At 38.0% G+C, this 20,841-nt stretch overlaps 1 protein-coding gene across 3 annotated transcripts; it reads right to left on the bottom strand.

The window, feature by feature from the left end:
- Nucleotides 1–6,822: 6,822 nt before the first annotated feature.
- On the bottom strand, nucleotides 6,823–18,234 carry LOC112280777 (uncharacterized). 3 transcript variants are annotated; one of them, XM_024516594.3, is made up of 15 exons: nucleotides 17,862–18,234; nucleotides 16,658–16,723; nucleotides 16,391–16,479; nucleotides 15,051–16,088; nucleotides 14,607–14,751; nucleotides 14,179–14,370; nucleotides 13,840–14,048; nucleotides 12,945–13,638; nucleotides 12,521–12,706; nucleotides 11,642–12,135; nucleotides 11,036–11,293; nucleotides 8,643–10,828; nucleotides 8,271–8,473; nucleotides 7,898–7,981; nucleotides 6,823–7,786 (listed from the first exon to the last, which is right to left on the bottom strand). In XM_024516594.3, the coding sequence occupies exons 1-15, from the start codon at nucleotides 17,950–17,952 to the stop codon at nucleotides 7,344–7,346; spliced, it is 6,378 nt and encodes a 2,125-aa protein (XP_024372362.1). In that variant the 5' UTR covers nucleotides 17,953–18,234; the 3' UTR covers nucleotides 6,823–7,343. The 3 variants fall into 3 exon arrangements, with proteins under 3 accessions (XP_024372362.1, XP_024372364.1, XP_024372363.1); XM_024516596.3 differs by having other exon boundaries at nucleotides 12,578–12,706; XM_024516595.3 differs by having other exon boundaries at nucleotides 12,521–12,703.
- Between the last annotated feature and the right edge of the window lie 2,607 nt (nucleotides 18,235–20,841).

The raw sequence follows: 20,841 nt of genomic DNA, 5'->3' as shown, positions 1-20,841 counted from the left end.
ATATATTTTTATGTTTTTTTATTCTTATTATATTTTAGTTTATTTTATATTTTAAATTATTAAATAAAAGAATAATTGATAATTAAAACTTGATATAAAATTTTCAAAATTGATAATTAAATATTTATATCTTAATTGTGAGATTAATTTAAAGATTTAGAAATTTTATATTATTTATTAATTTTAAGAAGTATAAATTTATTTTCTTTAGATTTTAATTATATAATAGTTTTTTTAAATAGATATTTATGATAATATATTTAGAATATAAAATTTAAGATATAAGATTTATAATGTATAATATAAGATATATGATTTGAAAAAGATATAAATTTTTTGAATCTAAACTTAGGAATATATAAACATAGAGTCCAAATATTATTATCAAAGTATATAATGGAAGGAAAAATATAAGAGTATATACATATAAATTGCATGTACAAAGATAAAAAATTGAAGGTATTAAATAAGAAGTGCAAGACATAATAATTCAATTGTTACTTGTGGATTGTTAATTATCAGTTAATAATTGTAAAATTTATTAGTTATAAAATAAAAATTACTTATATAATTAAATAATTAAAAACTCATAATATACCTTTAATATTATACAAAACTATAGATGTAATATTTATAAATATAATATATCATTTTTTGGTTTAAGATATAAAAAAAACACTATAAACTTTGACATGGTATTTTAAAAATTAGAATTAGAGACATGTTTTATTTTTATCATTTTTATTATTTATTATAATTTTTCTAAGAAATTTACATCCAAGTCAACATGTTGGTTGCTTTAGTATGCATAAGGTTGTTGAAGAGCTAAAATTTGTGATTATAGAGTAGAGAAGCAAAAATTAAATACAAGAATAAATAAAGAGGTTAAAAGGATGGTTAGGAATAAAGAATTTCTTTGAAAAATCTATTTCAAGAATAAAGCATATAATCAAGAAATTATAACTATGAATAGACTTATTATAAGAGTGAGATAGAAAATTACAAAAAAATTACTAATTATTAGGTGAGTAAAATAAGAAGTTGTGGCTAGATTGAGATTTTTCAAGGAAATCAATAAAAAGTCACAACATGAATTAAAATTGTCGAAGGAGTGGAATAAGAGGTTGCAATATAACTTGGAATTTCTAAAGAACTTAAAGAAGAAGTCCAAGGTTTATAAGAGGACTTCAGATTGATATGAAATTAAAGCAATGAATTATAGTAGAATTGAGAGGCGTTGGCAAAGTGGGATAGGAAATTAGAACTTATAGAAAATTAAAAATTATCAAATAACATATATTTTAATATTTCTTATAATTTTAGATTTTTCTACAAATTTAACTTACTTTTTAATAATATTTTAAGTATATAAATATAATTAATATTTGATTTTTAAATAATTTTTCCCTTTAATATAAAAACATATAATAGATTTTCTAAAAGAAAAAAATTTATAATTCAAAAATATAATTAAGACTATAAATGATTTAAATTTAATTAAAACTTATTCAATATGTCTATAATTGCTTATAAAAAAAAGAAGATTATTAATACTTTCTAAAAGCCTATCAAATAAGTTTTAAGATTATTATAAAAATTTCTAAAATTCTCTTTTTAAACCAATAATTTAATAATAATAAAATTATAATAAACTTTAAAAATTATTAATATAATATTTCTAATTGATATTACTACACCTCATGTGATCTTTTTGTAGATATTTATATAGATATTTATAATTAGTGTGTATATTCAAATAATATATATTTCTAATTAGTGTGATACATACTATTTATAAGATAAGTATTATCAAAGAAGTATTACAAGATCTTTGGTTGTAATACATTTTATCTGCTTACGCTACTTTTATTATCTCTAAAGATAAAAATGATGTTGCATTTGTTCTTCAATGAATTGGTCAAACTCAAAAAAATAGTAATCTTATTTGAATTTATTTTATCTATACAAAGATGAATTTTACAATGATTGTTTGTTTGATCTTAAAGAGAGTGTATTACTACTCTTCAACAACTTGGATAAGAAAAAAGAAGCTCTTACTTGAGCTTTCTTATAGACCAATAAGCAACTCATATCAAAATTTATAATTTTCACTTTATGACATTCATTTATATTAATACATAGAATTAGAATAGATATAAACATTCTTCTAAAATTTCTAATGATTTTAAGAGCTATAAGTGAATTTGCATCATATCTATGATATTAGTTTTTTTAATACCTAAATTTAATATTAGTAATATTGGCACAAATTATAATTTAGCAAAGTGATTGAAAAAATAGAATCTAAATCAATAACTAATTTTTTTTTATTTTCTTAGCATGATTAACTAATATTTGCCTATGTAGGCAATTGGTGTGTAAAGCATAATGACTTGCATACTATTTTTTCTTCTTATATTTCCATGCATAAATTTAAATAGTTTATTTTAACAAGTACTTTATATTTATTTTAAATATATAAAATATTAATAGTAAATAATTATTTTTGAAGAAATATTTTATCAAAGATATATAAGCCACAAAGAATCTAAATAAAAATGAGAATAGGTTTTAAGCAAGAATAGCAAAGCTAAGGACCTTACATTAGACCATTGACCTTTTGGAAGAGAGAAGAAAGTCTTTAGAAAGTCCATGAGAATTAAAGAAGCAAAAAGGTGGATGGATATTATGAAATAATACTTATATGATATATTTAATTGTTTCAAGTTAAGCCAGTTGATAGTGCAACACTTCTTTGAAAAATCTCATTGTATCTAATATATTTAAGTTAGTCATGGCCAACTTTCTAGGACTCTTTTTGTCTTGTTTGCCTTTAGCAACATCCCTTTTAAGCTTAAAATTCATAAATTTCAAAAGTAAAAGTGTGTTATTTCTGCCAAATAGATGGCTCACACAATCCACTAATACATTTATTTTTTATTTTATTTTATTTTTTATTTTATTCAAACTCATAATGAATAATGTATTAGTTTTCATCAAAGAATGGATACACTATTGTCTTTATCTTACAAGGTTTATACACTATTTAAGTATAAATTTGAATAGTATAATATATATTATTTTAAATATATTATTATTAATAAATATTCTCATTTAATATGAAATATACTATATACCAAGCATTCATGTCTTAGAGATACTTCACATACAGTATGATATATATTAATTATGGACATTAGTATAGCTTATAATATATATATATATATATATATATATATATATATATTTTAAAAAATAATGGTGGTTGAAAAAGAGATAGTATTTATTTTATAAAAAAATATTATATATATATATATATATATTTGCCTAAATTTTTATTTAATTTAAAATTATATATATATATATATATATATTCAACTTATTCTATTTTAGATCAATATTAGAATTAAATATTGGGCTATGAAACGTGCCTTAAGTGTAGAAGTATGCTTTTATCTAATTTAAGTTAAGTGTAGAAGTATGCTTTTATCTAATTTAAGTTATGTGGAGATGTAGCATTAAAAATATTTTTAACTTTTGAAGATCTAATCTTAGTCTTATATAGCTTTCTTATAATATAAATAGATCTAATATAATTTTTTTAACTTTCTTTTGTTATTTGTAATGTCTATAGTCTTTATAAAGTCATTTTTATTATTCCATATATATACATACATATGCTACTATTAAGGTCTATAGTATTATAATTTATATGTAATAGTGATTTTAAATATTGATGCTAGCATATAAAATATAAAAATCATCTATCTAAAATGTGCTCTATAAGAATGTGCTATGACAATAATTATGTAGTATTCTATCAAAGTAATTTTTTTGCTAGTAGGGCATATTGATGAATCTTTTATATGAATCACTTCACATTTCAACACGATACTATTTATAAAAAAACTTAAGTCAATCAAAGAAAAAAAAAATTAAAAATTAAAAAAAAAAAATCAATTTTAATATTTTTAATCATTTAATAGTAATAAAAACTATTATATTTATGTTATATTAATGAATTATTTTTAAAAAAATCCTTGATTTCAATAAAACCTTTGAAGAACTAAGTTTAATATTAAGTGATTATATTAAAATATTAGCATTTAATTCTTAAAATTATTTAATATTTTAAAAGAAAATCAATATATACTTGCTAATTTCTAATAAAATTCATCCATTATTCATAAAATTGAAGTATAATCATTATTCAATTCAGTACCTTTCTAGTAATATGAAAAATGTTATGTAGTTAGCTTATCAACTAAATCAATATTTTAAATCAATTTTCTACTATTATTATGCATATTCAAGTAAATATTAAGTAGAGAAAATATTAAATTATTAAAATATTAAGTTACAAAAATAAAATCTTAATAAATCTTGGAAGCAATTATTTTAGTTGGTTTAGTATTTTTAATTATTGTTGAGTATTAAAGATTAATTATTAAGACCAATGACTTTATTTTCCTTTATATTATATTTATTACTTATTAAAAATCTATAAATATTATTTAATAATTAAAAAAATCATAAAAAAGAATTTTATGTCTTTTTAATCATTTATATAAAAAAATAAGTTTTTTAATTGATTTAAAATGATTTGATTACTATAAAAATATCAAAAAGGTAGGAAAATATGGCTCTAATTTGATATTAGTATGATAAAAAAATTCTATGAATTTTTAAAAATTTATTTAGAATTTATTTAAAAACTTTTAGGAATTTTTAGAAAATTTCAAGACTTTGATAGAATTGAGTTTTAACCATCTTGGGAGCTATTATCAAGAAATGGAGCAAGATTTGAAGGCCATACCAGATCTCTAAACTAATTAAGTGTTTTTGAATACCATGGTGAAGTCAAAAATGTAAAAATATGAGTTTTACTAGTAGAAAATAGGAGGACCAGCAGCTAGTCTGATCCTTGTAGGAAGAGAGGTACACAAGTTCTACATGGATTGTAGCACCTTTAATATAGTTAGGAAGATAATAATAAGGCATGGTGGCCTCTTTTAACAATGCAATTACACTATATATGAGCCTTGGTGATTTTTGAACCCTTGATCTATAAACAAGTTATGCTTAAGCAAAAATATTTTTACTTAACTATTTATTTATTTACTTACTATTTTTAAACCTTCATAACTTATTCACATTGATTCAAATTTACATATTTCTTACATCATTGGAAAGCTAAGAAAATTATCGTTTTTAAAAATATTTTTACTTTTATTTTTATTTTTTATTAGGTAAAAACTTAATGAACAGATTGTAACCAAGTTTTGGATTGTATAATTGCTTGATTTCATTTATTTCACTTATTTTGTGTTCATTCTTCTTTTGTTCTTGTTATTTGCTTTTTTGACTTTATACCACCAATTACAAGCAACTCTTAATCAAGTCCATCTTGTAATTTGAGTTGATAGGTGGAATTCACCTTCAAACAATCTTAAAACCTAACTAGATCCAATGCCATCAAATAATTTCCAATACTTGCAAATGTTGCTTTTAATCAAATATCTTTAATTGTGATTGTTTTAAAAAGTTTTAGAGATGATAGTTAGTTAGAAAGTAGGATCTTTTTTATGTAGTGCAAAAACACCAAAATTGAAATTGTCTTTTTAAGAAAAAAAAAATGAACAAAGAAATGTTTCAATAAACTTCTAATAATGAAGTAAATTCACCCACGTTTCTAATAGACAGATCTTCACCAAAGCAGGCTTGCTAGACCTAAATTGAGAAAATTGTGACTACTCTGCATTGAAACATAGGTAATTAGATGAACATTTTCTGTAGGCTTATCTATAAATCCTAAATTTGGAAGCAGAAGTTGCAAGGTGCATGGTCTCATGCAATTAAATGAACATGCTTGAAATTTCTTCAAACTGTTGTGTTAGTTATTTCCTGAAACATGTCTCATTCTTAGCAGATTTATATATATATATATATATATATATATACATATATATGTATACACATTATTGCTGTTATTGAGTAGTCCATATGCATATTTGCATGTGTTTGCATGTTTTATTCTGCCCTGTCATCCAATCATGATAAACCAGATGACAGGGCAGAATAAAACATCCATATTGTCTGGTATCACTAAGAAATGTGAGCACCTTAGAACCAACATTTGCACAAGCATCACTACAACTGAAGCTAGTTCAGAGTCTATTCCAGGGCATTTACTTGGCCACACAAGCCAATCTTTAAGGTGAAGAGTGGACTTACTAAATTTATCCTCGGAACACAAGTTATTATTAGTGGAGTAACAATGGGGCATCAAGTGCAGGAAGAAGTTTCCCTTCTATCTATAGTACAAACATGATTAATCACCATTCTATAAAAGATAAGTGCTAATCAACATTCAGTTAGCAAGTTTCTTAAATACTCATTTTTATTCAGAGAGGACTAGTATTTGCTGGAATTGAATGTCAGATTACCCAGAAGATGCTACAAGAATGTTTCCATCGAGATCTCCACAATGGCTTGTATGATGGCAAGCCTAGGCCTTACAATTTTATATTACTTTTTTGAAAAAATATATAAATAAAAATAAAATCTTAGATGATGTGTTCAATGCAGATCATATAATGTTCTATATGAAGTAAGGCTTATTCTACATGGCACGTCGTTTTTACCTGGTATATTCAGGATGGGGGAATGTTTTTATCTTATCGAAAATATGCATGAATGATATGGGAAAGATTGCAATTATGACATGTATGGATAAACATTGAATTTTCTATTATGTACATCTTTCTTGTTTCTAAGGACATATATATATATATATATATACATGTTGAGCACACGTTCCGGTAAATCACAATCTCCAACAAATTCTTTACATGTTGGCTCGTGCCGATAGCTTTGCCACATTTACATGCTCCACCTCACATCCAACTACCTTTCTACTGTCACAAATGATACAATTGCTGAGCTCCCTGAAGAGGGACGGTACTCAATACTCGCATGCCACCTTCCTACCCACCTCGTAACACATATAATGTTTCAACACTCCCCAACCTCCCTGGTCAACCAGCCCGCTCTGCAGGCGATTCCTCGCTAGAAGTTGAGTTGAAAAACTCCATGTCCGCGCTCAGTGCCTTCGACACGCTCTATCTCTATCCAAATACTTTAATCGAATGGCTTAATAATCCACCCTACTATTCTCCTCGTTCCAATCCTCTATCTCTTTCAGGTGCTCGACGTAGGCAGGTCCACATTCACTTCAATTCCGATCCAGTCCAATTTGTCTAGGGGGGAGAAAACCCATTCGTTCACATCGCTTTCCCTCTCCATGCCGAAATTTCTATTAGATACTCCTCCAAACGCACCACCTAGTCATCGATGTGATGGATCTCCCCCATCATGATACGGTTGCTCGTCACGCTGAACCCCAGCAACGATGGATCCACCACCTTCTTACCTTTCTTGTTTTTCTTTTTTCCGCTCCCTGAACTAGTCGTGCTCTCAAATTCCCCTTGCCCCATGTCGTCTTTCAACAGACGGGCCATGTCCATCGTCCCGGATTCGCTCCGATCCACCTTCTTCCCATTTGAACCAAAAAGAGCATCCGAATATTCATTGTCACTGGAAGACGCGTTGCCATCGGACGGCAGTTGTTCTTTCCGACGCACAAACTCCTTCCTGAACGCCTGGATGTGCTGCTGCGTTACTCCTGGTAGGGTTCCCAGGTACTGTGAAAGATAATCACTAGCCTCGCTGATCGAAGGCAAAGATATACAGAAATCTACTATAGAGAAATCCACGTTCGTCACATCTGCACATATAAACATTTAGTCCGCAAGAATTCAAAACAATACACCTTCCTCCAACACCAATCAACTCTCGTTCAAAAACTCTTCCAAATTCATTGCCTCTTCTCGCTCACCTTCGTCCGCACTCAACTTCTTCAACTGAGCCTCGCACCACTGTCTCAACGCCTTAACCTCGGCACTCACTTGTGGCCCTGTAACTGTCAAACCATTCACAAAACCAGGGTCAACTATTTTACACTAAGATAACAAAATGTGGACTTCGTCTTTACAACGATGCACTTTCAACCAGCTCGTCAACGAAGTCTAGCCTCTGATGACAGAACTAGTACTTTAACGCAACCCACCGCCAAAGTCGACCAAACAAACTTCTAGGCGTCACCAAATCGATCTCCTCATACGTCGCCACAAACCACACACTTTGCCAAAAGCACTAGCAACCATTCCCGTTATTATTTTAACTTCGCATGCAGTGCACCCTCACGCTACCTTTGTTACTTGCTTGCTTCTTAGCCTTCGTCGCAGGAGCTTTCACAGATACTGCAATCGCACTCAAAGATGGAAAGTCTGTCGGACTAGCTTTCACAACTGCCGCCTGACGAAACACCGGAGCCGTTAATGCAATTGCTGCAGGTTTCGAAGCCACGGCGTTCGCCTGTCCTTGCCCAGACAGAAGCGATGAGAAATCTAACCTGCACGCATCTCAAAAGTTAGACCCCGAACCTACTTAAACTCGACATTCAACTTTTCTACTGCAAAAAATATCAAGCACACATTCCACAATTTCGAAACCCTTTTCCATGGTATCAACACACACCCTCGCAAATGCTTCCAACATGCACCTTCATCATGTTTACTTACGGTTCCGATGTTGCTATCTGTTTCACTGCTCCGGTGCTCATCTTCGCGTCCCGGCCATAATCCCAGAACAGATCGTCGTCATCTTCAAACACGCCCACCTTCAACCGAGAACTCCCACCGCAACTGCCTGCTGGAACCTTCGCTTGTGACCCACTCGCCACTGCCTGACCTGGCGAATTCACTACTCCTGGACGCTGCCATGCGGGTCCTCCACTTCCGCTTCTTGTCATCAAAGTGATTGAATTGGCAGACGGGGGGGTTGTATTCTTCTGAAGCAATGATGCTCGAAGCATCTCGTTCTGACTCTCTTTCTCCTCACGAGCTCTCTTTTCCGCTTCCTGAATCTCCTTCAAGGATAAAGATTTACCCATGCTCTCTTGGCGACCCGGTGTGGCTAACCATGCTGGAAGCGGCTGCAAATTGATCGCAGGTTCGGTTCCCAGACTTAGGAAGTCCGCCAGCGACGACTCTGGAGGTTGGGTTGGCGACGACTCCTCTGAAGATTCCACTTGAACTGACCGTGGAGGAATGCTCTTGCTCGACGTCAGTGGAGATGTCATGTGCGACAGCTCGCCCGCCGTCTCATCACCAGCAGGTTTCACAAAAGTCGGGCTCTTCCCTTTAACAGCCCGCTTCTTGTTCTTCTTCGGTTCCTTCGACTCGATTAAGTCACTGTCATCAAAACCGGCAGTGCTCTGCATCAAAATTTGACCAGATTGACTCATCGACGCCTCCTTCAAGCTGCTGGCCTCCAGCTCGCAACCCTGCCTGCTAATTTGACTTGCCGCTTGTTCGTCACCTACAGCAAACAACAAGCTGCCTTTATCGGAGTTAGCAGACCCTGTTACCCATGATGGAGGGTCTACTGCTCGGCTCATCAAAATCTTCTGGGCAGACGTTGCAGCATTTGTTTGCGTATGCCCAGACTTCTGAGCGGCCTCCAAAGCAGCGGCAGCCCTTTGGGCCTCTTCCTCTTGAATCTCTCGCAAAGACTTCGGTTGAGGTACCGACGGAGCGGCCCATGGCCCCAATCCAGTACCTGCATTAGGTACAGGCTGTCCCACCGACTCCACGGCTGCCTGCTCCCCGGCTTTCCTATTCGCGGTTCCCTCCTCCTGAACCTCCGTAAGAGATTTCACTTTACGACCCGTGGCAGCTTTCCATTCGGGTTGAGCCAACGCCACGGCTGACCCTGCCTGCTCTTTTACTTCCATCGATTGCGCATTCGCCGATAACTCATTCGAATGCAGACCCGACAAACTCCAATTCTCCCGCGGATATGATGCCTCCGTTGGAGACCTGACAACAGATGATCGGGGAGTCTCTGCTCCACTCAGCGTGGCAGCAAGTGGGACATGGTCTGTCATAAACGTTCCGCTGCGAACAGCATCCTGATATTGTTGTTCTGCGCTACCATAATCATGACTCTCTTGGCCCCACAGCCCCGTAGACGGATGTCGCATACTTCTTTCGTGCACCAAATCCTGCCTCTGTGAACTCTCATTATTGACGATAGGGGGCCATCTCAGCCCAGGCAAGTGGGCGCTGTTCCCAGGAATATCAACCTGACCACCCATTCTCCTATCCCCACTCTTCGGCTGACCCTCCAACCTGGCATTGGAACCTAATCCCAGCACTCGAGCTGCAGCCGCTGCCTCCACTTGCTGCTGCCTCTCTTGAACCTGGCGTAGGTCAAAAGCATCCCGCCGGAATCGTTCCATATCCGAATCCAGAAGACCAGACAAATTGTTCTGAAGATCCGCTCGAGTACGCTGTTGCTGTTCCTGCATTTGAGCTACCATTTTACCTTCCATCGCACCCATGCTGGGTATGCCAGAAAAATTGCGCTCTCTGCGTAACAAATTCGGATCAAACATGTTCATGGGCACCCGAGGTTCCATCAACTCTGGATCCAGAAGTGATGCCTGCTCAAATCCAAATAAGTCCTGGGGTTCCTGCGGCATTGGCCCTGGATAATTCAGCCTTTGGTGATGTTGCTGCTGCTGCTGCTGATGATGATGATGATGATGATGTTGATTCTGGAAAGCCTCGAATGGTCGCATAGGAGCGGGCGACTGTGTACGCCTTACGAACTGCCCAAACTCGTCCACTTCCCACACACCTGAAACTCTCATGTCCTCTAACGTTTGCTGCGGTTGAGGGACCGGCAATCCAAACTGCATCAACTGCTCATATACAACTGTCAATGCATGGATATACACTGGAGCGGCTACAACACAACCTACCGCCCTGGTTCTCGTACCCATCGACTACACATTCGACATCAGTGCCACCTCGATAATATCTCTGAAGCACACATCTATGGTCACTCACATCGCCAATACACATGACTGGAAGTGCACCACAAATATCATTGAACAACACAACCATACCTGCTGCTGCTCCTCCTGCTGTTTCTGACGTATCAGTTGTTCAAACGATGGACTGCTCGTATGGTTTTGTCGGGCTAGCATAAGCTGCTCAAACTCCCTGTTCGACAAGTGCTGACTCGAGGTATCAAATAATCGTGGATCTTGCGGCTGTCTACCAAGCAAAAGCTGGTCTACAAGTCCTGAGCCCTGACGATGAAGATGATTCAAGTGTGCAGGTGGGGGTATGGACTGGCTCCGTAGCAGCTGTTCGATCAGTACCTGCAAGTTCGTAAAAACATTACTATGATATTGAACGTGCAGTAAAACATCTTGTAATACCCCGTATCCGTCCAGTTCACTCATTCTAAGTTGACCAACAAATACCTCAAGTGCACTACAGGTTATATCAAAGGTACGCTAAAAGGAGCGGCTCAAGTTTCCATCCGATCCAAATCGTGCACTTGTCATTCATTATTCCAGCCATACCAGGAGCCAAGTTTTTCAGCAGCGTCGTCTGCATTGTAGATATAACATACACCCACCATAGATGAATACCAGCATGCACACACATACAGCATCGTCAACTGCTATCCTAATCACTACCTGGAATCCACCACAACTTGGTACCTGTGTTGGTAGTTGCTGTTGCTGCATGCGTAAAAGTTGCTCCAGCATGGGACCCGACGGTGGTATCGGTAGCGGTGCCTGATGTTGCTGAGCAGGCATCTGAGAATGTAATGGGTTCAATCCTTGGTGATCGCGAGGAGGGAGGCCAGTAGACCACATCATGTGCTCCAGGTTGATGCGTGAAGACGGAGGCAGAGGAGGTGCGCCGGACAGATGCCTCTGTAAGGCTGAACCTGACGAACCCATTCTCTGCAAGTGCTGGATCTCTAAATGCTCCAGCTGCTGGGCCAGTTGTGCAGAATCCATACCGCTTCCAGGAGAAGAAAGTCCCACGTGAGGATGTGGTACGTCCAGTGACAAGTTTCGCAACAGAGTGTCTGCCCACAGCTGATCCCCGGGCACAAGATGGCCATGGCCACTCTGCAACATCGGTGACAGATCCGGCTGCATCGGGGTTGACCAGGGTGCATTAGGTGCAGAAAACAAAGGTTGACCTGCCAACATAAACCACAGTCAAAAAACAGCCTAAATCCGTCCACTACACCAAAGATTGACATGAGAACACACTAGAGCCATGCCCTGCAAGACTCAACATCCTAAGCTTCACAAGTCTCCAACTGCGCACCAACTTCCGACACTGTCACCTTTTCAAACTCCGGCAATCGACAAATGAATCCCAAACAAACAATTGTCAGGCTCTTCATCTTCGAAGCTTATGTGCAATCTAAGCTACCAATATTAAGCACTGCTTCACTAAGAGCAACCAATAGTCCAACGTGACACTCGCACTAACTGACTCAGGATAACAAAAATTCTCTAATGGGCAACAAATTAACGAGCTCGTGCTTGAAAATATGCCATCCAGTTCACACCCAATACCTAAGGCTGGACTGGACCCCTCGTTTTGAGGAAAAAGGTTAGGAAAACCCATATTGCCTGGCTCCGATGTCTCCGTGTCCACCCGAGGGAACATTGACATCCGCTTCCGCATGGAATACAATTGGTCGCTCGCCTCCTCAGCTTTAGCCCCCAGCTCCTTGTCGCCTTTCTCAAAAAACCTGTCTACTGGCATTCCAGGCCCCAAAACAACTAATTTCAGCCGCATGATAACAACCACAAACCGCCTCCACAATTTGAGCCGCCCACAAACACTGTGCTACTTCCTTGCACTCAAAAATATCTTCTCTCCCGTAAGTACACTCGGCAGCCTACGATCAAGGCATCCCAGCACTGACTACTAAAAACAACCAACACCCCAAACCTTGATCATTTAGCGCCACCATCTCAAACCATCAGCACTTACCAGGTTTGTAACTTGATATTTTCCCATTCAACCCAAGATGGAACTCGTTGCCGAACATATTCTGTGAGTTATCCGCCATATTTAGTCTTATATCCAATGACGAATCAAAAGTGCCTCTGCGTTCAATCAAGTTCTCGCCCCCAGAAGACTCCTTACGTTGATAGCTGAGGCTCGACGAATAACCTTCGTCTTCTACAAGAATCGACCCCCCACCATCTTCCAACCGTTTCAATGCGCTAGTGAAGCCCACTGGCACTTTGACTGCTGGCTTCAAGTGAGGCATTATATTTTCCAGTGCAGTGAATGGTGTCCCTTCTGGAGCATCCATCAAGCGCACAGGCAAGTCTAACCCGAAAAACCCAGCTTCAAACCATCCAATGATGTCTACCCCCAAAAAAGGCCCTTGTACTTCTCCTTGCGGATCTGTGTAAAGTAGGCAGAGTTCTTCGGGGGCTACTTGATGGACGGACGTTTCCTGGTGGGAAACCACTACTGTGGAGTTGGTCAAGGAGGTCTCCTTGGATACCTCAACTTGGTCGACAGACCCTAGCTCCTCTAATCTTCCAGGTATAGGGATAGGAGACGTCGGGTCCTTCAACCCCGAGTAACCTTCTTGTTCACCTCTTTCCGCTACATTCTCCATCACACATACATCTCTCTGAACCGATATGCCACCCTCCAACTTCGAATCATCCTGCAATTGTCAAAGCAGCAGCTTCTTGAAACCTAGACACAAATGCAGAATAACGCCTGTACGTCTCACCAGAAACACATCCTTCTCTATCGATCAGAAAAAATTCAAAAACGACTTAACATCAATATATCAATAACCTACATAACCACAAACTTAACACACGTGTTGTTTTCGCCAAGTAAAATAACTCAACAACAGTACCTGGTCGTCCCTCTCGCACATCTGTTCATGTCTTTCCAGCTTCTCGTCCTTGATCGTACCTACGACTTCGTCACCTGCTTTCGTTTTACGCCAAGCACCATCGCTACGTGCAACACTGTCACGCCTCCAACTCCCGTCCTCTCGCACGGAAGCTGCTTCCTCGCCTGTTCTTCCGCGTCTCCAAACACTCTCTTCTTTCACAGCTAGTCCTACAGAAGACAAAAATTTCGTAACAACACAACAAATCACAGCAGATTTACCTCCAAGCCGCTCAATCACTTACTCTCTCACGAATGAAATACTCAAAACCAATCACAACTATAAAGAATCCCCACTTACCTCGCGCACCATCATTATTACCACCGCTCTCTGCACGTGCACGAGACTCCCAAAACTCCTCTGCATCCGCAAAACGTGCCTCTGCCTGCTTTTCCATTGCACCCCCGTCTCCAACTCGACTGCTTCCAAACCCAGATTGGTCAAAGAAATCGTCTTCTCTATGACCATCAAAGCCGGAATCTTCTTTGCCTCCTTTTCCACCCAATACCAACATCCAATAAAGATATGTAATACGTCCCTGTCATTCTGGAGGAATACCGCAAACCGTTGACAACGACCATTCGCATAACTAAACAAACGTTCCGATACATCTGCGCACCAGCAATTCCAGGTGGAAGAGCATTCATCCGACAAACACAAAGACACTACCACGTCCAATCACTGCACTGCTGCAACTCATGCAGAGCGACACAAATTCAGGTACGTACCTACACCTCTTCCTACTCCCCGACCTCGGCCCCGACCGAGCGAATCCTGCCGCATCCCTCTGTTCAGCGACCCCTCCTTTGGCGTCGAATTGTGCACAGCACCACTGCTCACGATCTCCCCCTTCCGTATGCCCTCCAGAACAGCCTGGAAAGTAAACACAGGCTGAGCGTTTAACTCCTTGAACATTAATTCTTCAAGTTCTCGACTGAAGTACTTGTATCATTAAGAAAGAGGTTTACATAATCAAGTTGAACAACGCCCACAACCCAAGATTCTAGGTCACATCACCCGCCCAAATCCTCAGACATGAACACCACAAGCAATACACATCATCCCCACTGCCAGGGACTCTCAAGCTAATCCATAAAATCCAGAATTCCTTGGCTCCTTCCACTCCATCATCCCGTCACACAGAAAAATAAGCAAGGGGGAACGTCACAAACCTCTTCCTCCGCATCTGGTTGGAAAAAAGCCATTGGCTCCAAGGGATCGCTCTGTGTCAGCTGCGGCACTACAGTGAAGCCTTCCGGATACTTCTGAAAGAATGATATGCCGCACTTCCGATGGATGTCCAACAGCTTTACACGGGGATACCGAAAAACGTTCTCCTTCCCGGTATCCCATTTATCTATAAGAAATGGAGAACCGATCGAGCTCAATGGAGGCCCATGCAAAAGCCCGGTCTGAGGATTACCACGACCGCGACCCACGGTAAACCCCACACCGTGAGGCTCTCCCCTGCCTCTCCCCGTCATAAATCCGGGAGCCATCTTAGGAGGGGTGTTACCTACGTGAGAAGTTTCACCCCTTCCTCGTGATGCAAATGAAGGACGCCAAGCTCGGTCATGACGAGAAGTGTCTGACTCCCTCTCCCTCTCCCTCTCCCTTTCTCTCTCCCGGTCCGCATCACGCATCACATTATGAGCATTAGCCACGTAACGATGATGGTAGCCACCAGACTCAATCCCTTCTTTGCCCACCTCCTTGTCTGACCCATCCCCGCCCCGTTTACCACGAAACTCTTTCTCTTTCTCATCCGGACCCCTCCTATTGCTCCATTTGTTGTCACGACGATTATCAAAATTGGACTCTCGGTTCTGTGTATCTGCCCAACGCTCCGATGGAACTCGCCTCAGTGGCTCCACGGACTCTCTCCCGCCAGCCGCGTTCACATCTGGCCATCTTTCGTTGACGGCTCTGCGGTTCTGTGCCTGAGCAGTTTGATCCCCAACTGTATCCCTCTCTCCTTCTTTCCATCGATCCCGACGAGAAGTCATGTTAATACTGCCTTCTCTCTCTTCCTCTCTCCATCGCTCTCTCCTGCTGCTATCCGTGTCGCGTTCCATAGATATCGTGCGCCACCAATCCCTGTTCCTCTTCGGATCCTGAGAACCTCCTTCTAGATTACGCCACCGATCTTTGACCGAAGCATCATTCATTCCGTAACCTGAGGTGGGAGAACCAAGACCACGAGGCGGGTCCTGGAGACAACATCACACAAGTTCATTATACCCAAGAAATTACGGTTCATTGAGGACTGGACATTCAAGAAGTCAATATTAATCAGATAGGCGCATGCACGTGTAATCTAACATGCGCTAATTATTTACTGGACGTCAAATACAGCTTCCCCCACAATCCACAAACGTGGATCTTCATAACTCAACAAGAGCCACACAGCGAACAGACCTCTAAGATACAGTGCACCACTGTGGAATCAATCTCGGATGATTCAAATAATAAGGACAACATGCACAGAAGGTACAAAGACGGAACACCATACACTGGATGGAGCTGCAGGTTTAATCTCTCCGGATTTCGGTAGCAGCCACTGAGGTGAAAGTGGAATTGTGCTCTCTGCATTCCCAAAATCTGCAACCACACGGATAGCCTCAGTGTATGTAATCTGCATGGTTCATATCCCCCCACAAATAAAATCAAATTTTACTTATTAAAATACTAATAATAATAATGATAACATCAATTATAAATCAAAACAGAAAAGCCCAAGCAGGTGAATAAGTCTTCAAGAAAATGCATCATCTAGTACCTTTAGAATCAGACTCACTAGGACCAGAAACCAGTTTCGAAGTGCCTAAATTTTCGCTCCCTTCATCTGCATCATCAAATGTATCACCATTGGAATTAGGCCACAGCAAGCTGTACCGAAACATTAACCCCTCCTTACAAGACATGGATGTGGCCTTAGAAGACTCCACGTCGTATAAATTCAGATACGCAACAAGTCAGGCCTCTAACTATCACACTCAATAAAATCAGCACAAGCAGAGTCTCGCGAGATTTGACAGAGCGGCAGAAATACATACTCCGGGCGCAACGTAGCTGGGTGGAAACATCCTAAGGGAGCGGAAACAAGGTGAGAGAAGGGATTGAAGTAAAGCCAGAAGGCCGCATAATAGGAGTTCAGGACACTGGAAATCCTGAATACTCATTGGCAAATATCCGTAACGTAAGCGGCCAGCATTGACAAGAAGGAAAACCCTCGAAACCCTAAATGCAAATTCTGAAAAGCCCATCCCAACAAGATTACACACTGAGATCCCAAGAAAGAACTTCAACCACACAACGAAAAGACGAAAGTTCCACGGGAAGGAGGATAACGAAAACCATGCGAGAAGAATGTCAAGGGAACACAACCACACCAGCTGATGTAGGAATTGTTAGAAAGATCTGTATCCATTGCATAGATATGAATGCAGTATGGGTCAACACATAATAGCGGAGCTGTGAATAAGCAACAGCCCATAGCCGAATAAAAACAAGATTTCTTGGACATGGACAAACTAGAAAAAGAGTCCGAGCTGCCAACACTCTACGGGCAAAATCAACAATTGTCAAATTCCCACAAGAACGGCATGAGATGCATACCATCAACTAACTACCACACGTTCACATACACTGCATTAAACTGCAGCAGGTCGACCGCGGATCGCACCATTTACGAAGCTCCTAGGTCAAAGAAAGAAAATGAGAGGAAAACGAGACCACGGACCAAGCAAAAAAACACGAGTAAATTTTGAATGAGTACAACATATTCTCAATGGATCAACCCCTTGTGTCTTTATTCCGCACAGTACGGACGAACGCTGCCAGTTATCAACTTCTACGGCTAAGTTATCAATCGCAAACACGGCATCCATTCCCTGCCAATCTTGAACGCCCCACGAACCCAACCGCAAATGCGATTTATGCGATAGAGTGACAGAGGGCGCATGGAACGAAAGCCAACCAACCTCGTGTTTTCCAATGTTCCACACGCAAAGAGCTCCCCCCCGCGCTGCTATCCTCCTTGCTGACACTACCATCGCTCTTGCTGTCCGCCATAGCCGCCCTTCGTGCACGTAAATGAAACTACCGGGTCTGAGACCACCGACCTGTGCGCGTTGAGATGCAAAGGTAAACAGACGATGCGGCTCTTGATCCTGTACAGTCGAGATCTGTGAGGGACGTATGGGCGAGAGAGTAGTGTTGAGAAATGGAGCAGTGAGGAGAGGGAAGGGGAGGAGAGGAGAAGGGGGATTTCGAGGGTGATTGCAGGCAGGCAGGCAGGCAGGCAGGGTAGAGAGAGGCAGCAGCAGCAGCAGCAGGGGAGATAGATACATGACAGAATGAAATCGTGTGAAGAAAAAAAAGCTTCAGTCCCAAGACAGCCAGGGAGGTGTGCACTAGTGCTGGGCTTGGCTTGGCATGGCTTGGCAATGGAAACAGTGAGCGCCGCGATATCGTCCCTGCACTCGCTGCTTCAGCCCTAGCCAAGCCCAAGCCAGCCCAGCCCAGCCCAGCCAAGCCAGCCCAGCCCAGCCCAGCCAAGCCAGCCCAGCCCAGCCCAGCCCAGCCAAGCCCAAGCCAGCCCAGCCCAGCCCAGCCCAGCCAGCCCAGCCCAGCCCAGCCAAGCCAAGCCCAAGCCAGCCCAGGCCCAGCCAAGCCAAGCCCAAGCCAGCCAAGCCCAGCCCAGCCCAGCCAAGCCCAGCCCAGCCAAGCCCAGCCCAGCCAAGCCCAGCCATGGTGTTCGTTGCCTCGCCTCGCTTGCCACCTCGTCCACGCTGGCTGTCGACTGCTCCAGTATTCCTTCGTTCCGCTTCCAAGTGTTGCGCTGGCACATCGTGCGGGGCTCTTTGGAACCGACGGCCTGCTCGGGAACTCGATCCCCGTTCGCACTGGAACCTAACCTCCATCCATTATTCTTCATCCATAATTATTCATCTATAATTCTTCATCCATTCTTCTTTATCCGTCGAGGTCCAACGCTTGCTTACATTTGAACAGTTGTTTGTGTGGTCTTGTTGTTATTTGGATGTTGGAGGGCTTAGAGCGTTTTTTTAATTTATTAAATAATAAAATTAATATTTTTATATATTTTTAATTTATTTATGTGGGAAATTTTATAAAAATAAAAATGATGTCAATAAGCATAGTGAAATATATGATTATTAAATTAAAATTAAACAAGAATAAGAAAAAGTAAATATTTGACAATATTCAATTGTGTTCAGAATTAAAGAATTAAATTAAAAAGCTAAATATTCTAATAAAAAATTAAAAAAATAAAAAAAATTTAGTATTTAAATAAGTTTGTTTGGTAATGGTTCAACATATTTGATAGTCAATTTTATTAATGTGTTTTTTAAAAAAATAAAATTTTTGAATATAGTTAAAAATTTTGATAATATTTTTTATTTATTTTTATTGATTTTTATTAATTTTATGCTTCTTCTACATATATATTTTTAAAAAAATCTAAATTAAAAATACATATTTATAGATAATAAGTATAATTTACATATTTAAATATATAATATTCTTATGATATTTTTATTATTTCTGAAATAAAAATAAATTTATGGCAAAAAAACCAATTTTTTGGATTTGAAGTATAAATAGAAATGCATTATGCTTGCTTACAATACCAAATTTGGTATTAATTATAAGCATTAATAGAATCAAACAACATATGAAGAAGCATTGTAATAAATATATAAAATATTTTAGCAATAAAAACTACATATTGACTTCTATTTTGTATTAGATTTTACATCAAGGTTTAAAAGATAACTAATATTTTTCAAATCCAAATCTTTTTATTTTTTTTCCAGAAGAATAAGTGACTTTGGACACCTAATATTTTAATCTACATTATTTAGGAGAATTTTTCTTATTTTTATTTGAAGTTGGATGGCTTCAAATGCATTACTATAAAGTGAATTTTTTAAAAATATGATCCAATTTAAAAAAGTGTAATAATTTTTCAAATCAAAAAATTATGCAAGATGATAGAAGATATTCTTAATTTTGTGCTTGTATATAATATTATTAAGTTTAATATCACATTTGACAATTGGTTTAATGAAAGACTTTAAAAATTCTATACAATAATTTTCTATTGATTTGATAAAGAGATAACTTTTATGAAGTATTTTATTGTTGACTTCTTCTATAATGTTGTAGATAAAATTATAGGTCATTGAGTTGAAAAACTATTTTGTAATGAGATAATATATCTTGAAATTATTCATCAATTATTGGCTATAATGTATGATAGCAATTTGGTTGTTATTTGAATTGCAAGAATTCTTGATGATATATTACTATTTGAATATAAACATATAATTCTACAGAAATATCATAATATTTGATACTCTATTTTTAATGTTAAAATTACCAATAAGACCATTTTGGATATTGCCATAGATAATTTGATCAAACTTTGAGAGTTCATCAAGAATATACAAGTTAAAAAAGTATAGCTTAGGATCTTTCAAACATCACTAAGTGTCAAAAACATGAACTAGAAAAAGATGCATAAATCTAAGAAATTTGTGTTAAAAGAAAAGTGACAAAATAAAAATAAAATAGTATATATATTAAAAGAAAATTGGAATGGCTATTATTAAAAAGCAAAGAAACTAAAGACTTTTAAATCTAGACTAGAAGCAAGAAAGGAGTTGACAAGGGTAAAGAAGGCTTCACTCTTGCCTTTATATATATTATCTAACTAAGAGCTATGTGACAATGTTCTATAGCACCTCTAATATGTATTGACTTTGCAGAACACATGCTTTAGCTTACAAGGCAAGTTTTCTATATGTGTGCTATATAATTAGCTTGTTCTTCAAGCTACCAACATATGTGGCACATGGCTAACTTGTTGACTATGTTTTTAACCTAAAAAATCAATTATAGACACCTATTTAATAAAAATAGTATCTATAAAGC

This window comes from Physcomitrium patens, chromosome 4, assembly GCF_059467195.1.
Source record: "Physcomitrium patens ecotype Gransden chromosome 4, ASM5946719v1, whole genome shotgun sequence".
NCBI classification, from domain to species: Eukaryota; Viridiplantae; Streptophyta; class Bryopsida; order Funariales; family Funariaceae; genus Physcomitrium; species Physcomitrium patens.
The sequence above is the reverse complement of the archived record's forward strand: the minus strand, read 5'-3'. Positions and strand labels throughout refer to the sequence as shown.

Excerpts from the sequence above, each read along its gene's own strand:
- LOC112280777 (XM_024516594.3), bottom strand. The coding sequence starts at position 17,952 with ATGGCGGACAGCAAGAGCGATGGTAGTGTCAGCAAGGAGGATAGCAGC. Across the intron at positions 14,049-14,178 it reads TAATAATGATGGTGCGCGAG|GACTAGCTGTGAAAGAAGAG; the intron begins GTAAGTGGGGAT and ends TGTCTTCTGTAG. Across the intron at positions 13,639-13,839 it reads TGTGCGAGAGGGACGACCAG|GATGATTCGAAGTTGGAGGG; the intron begins GTACTGTTGTTG and ends TGACAATTGCAG.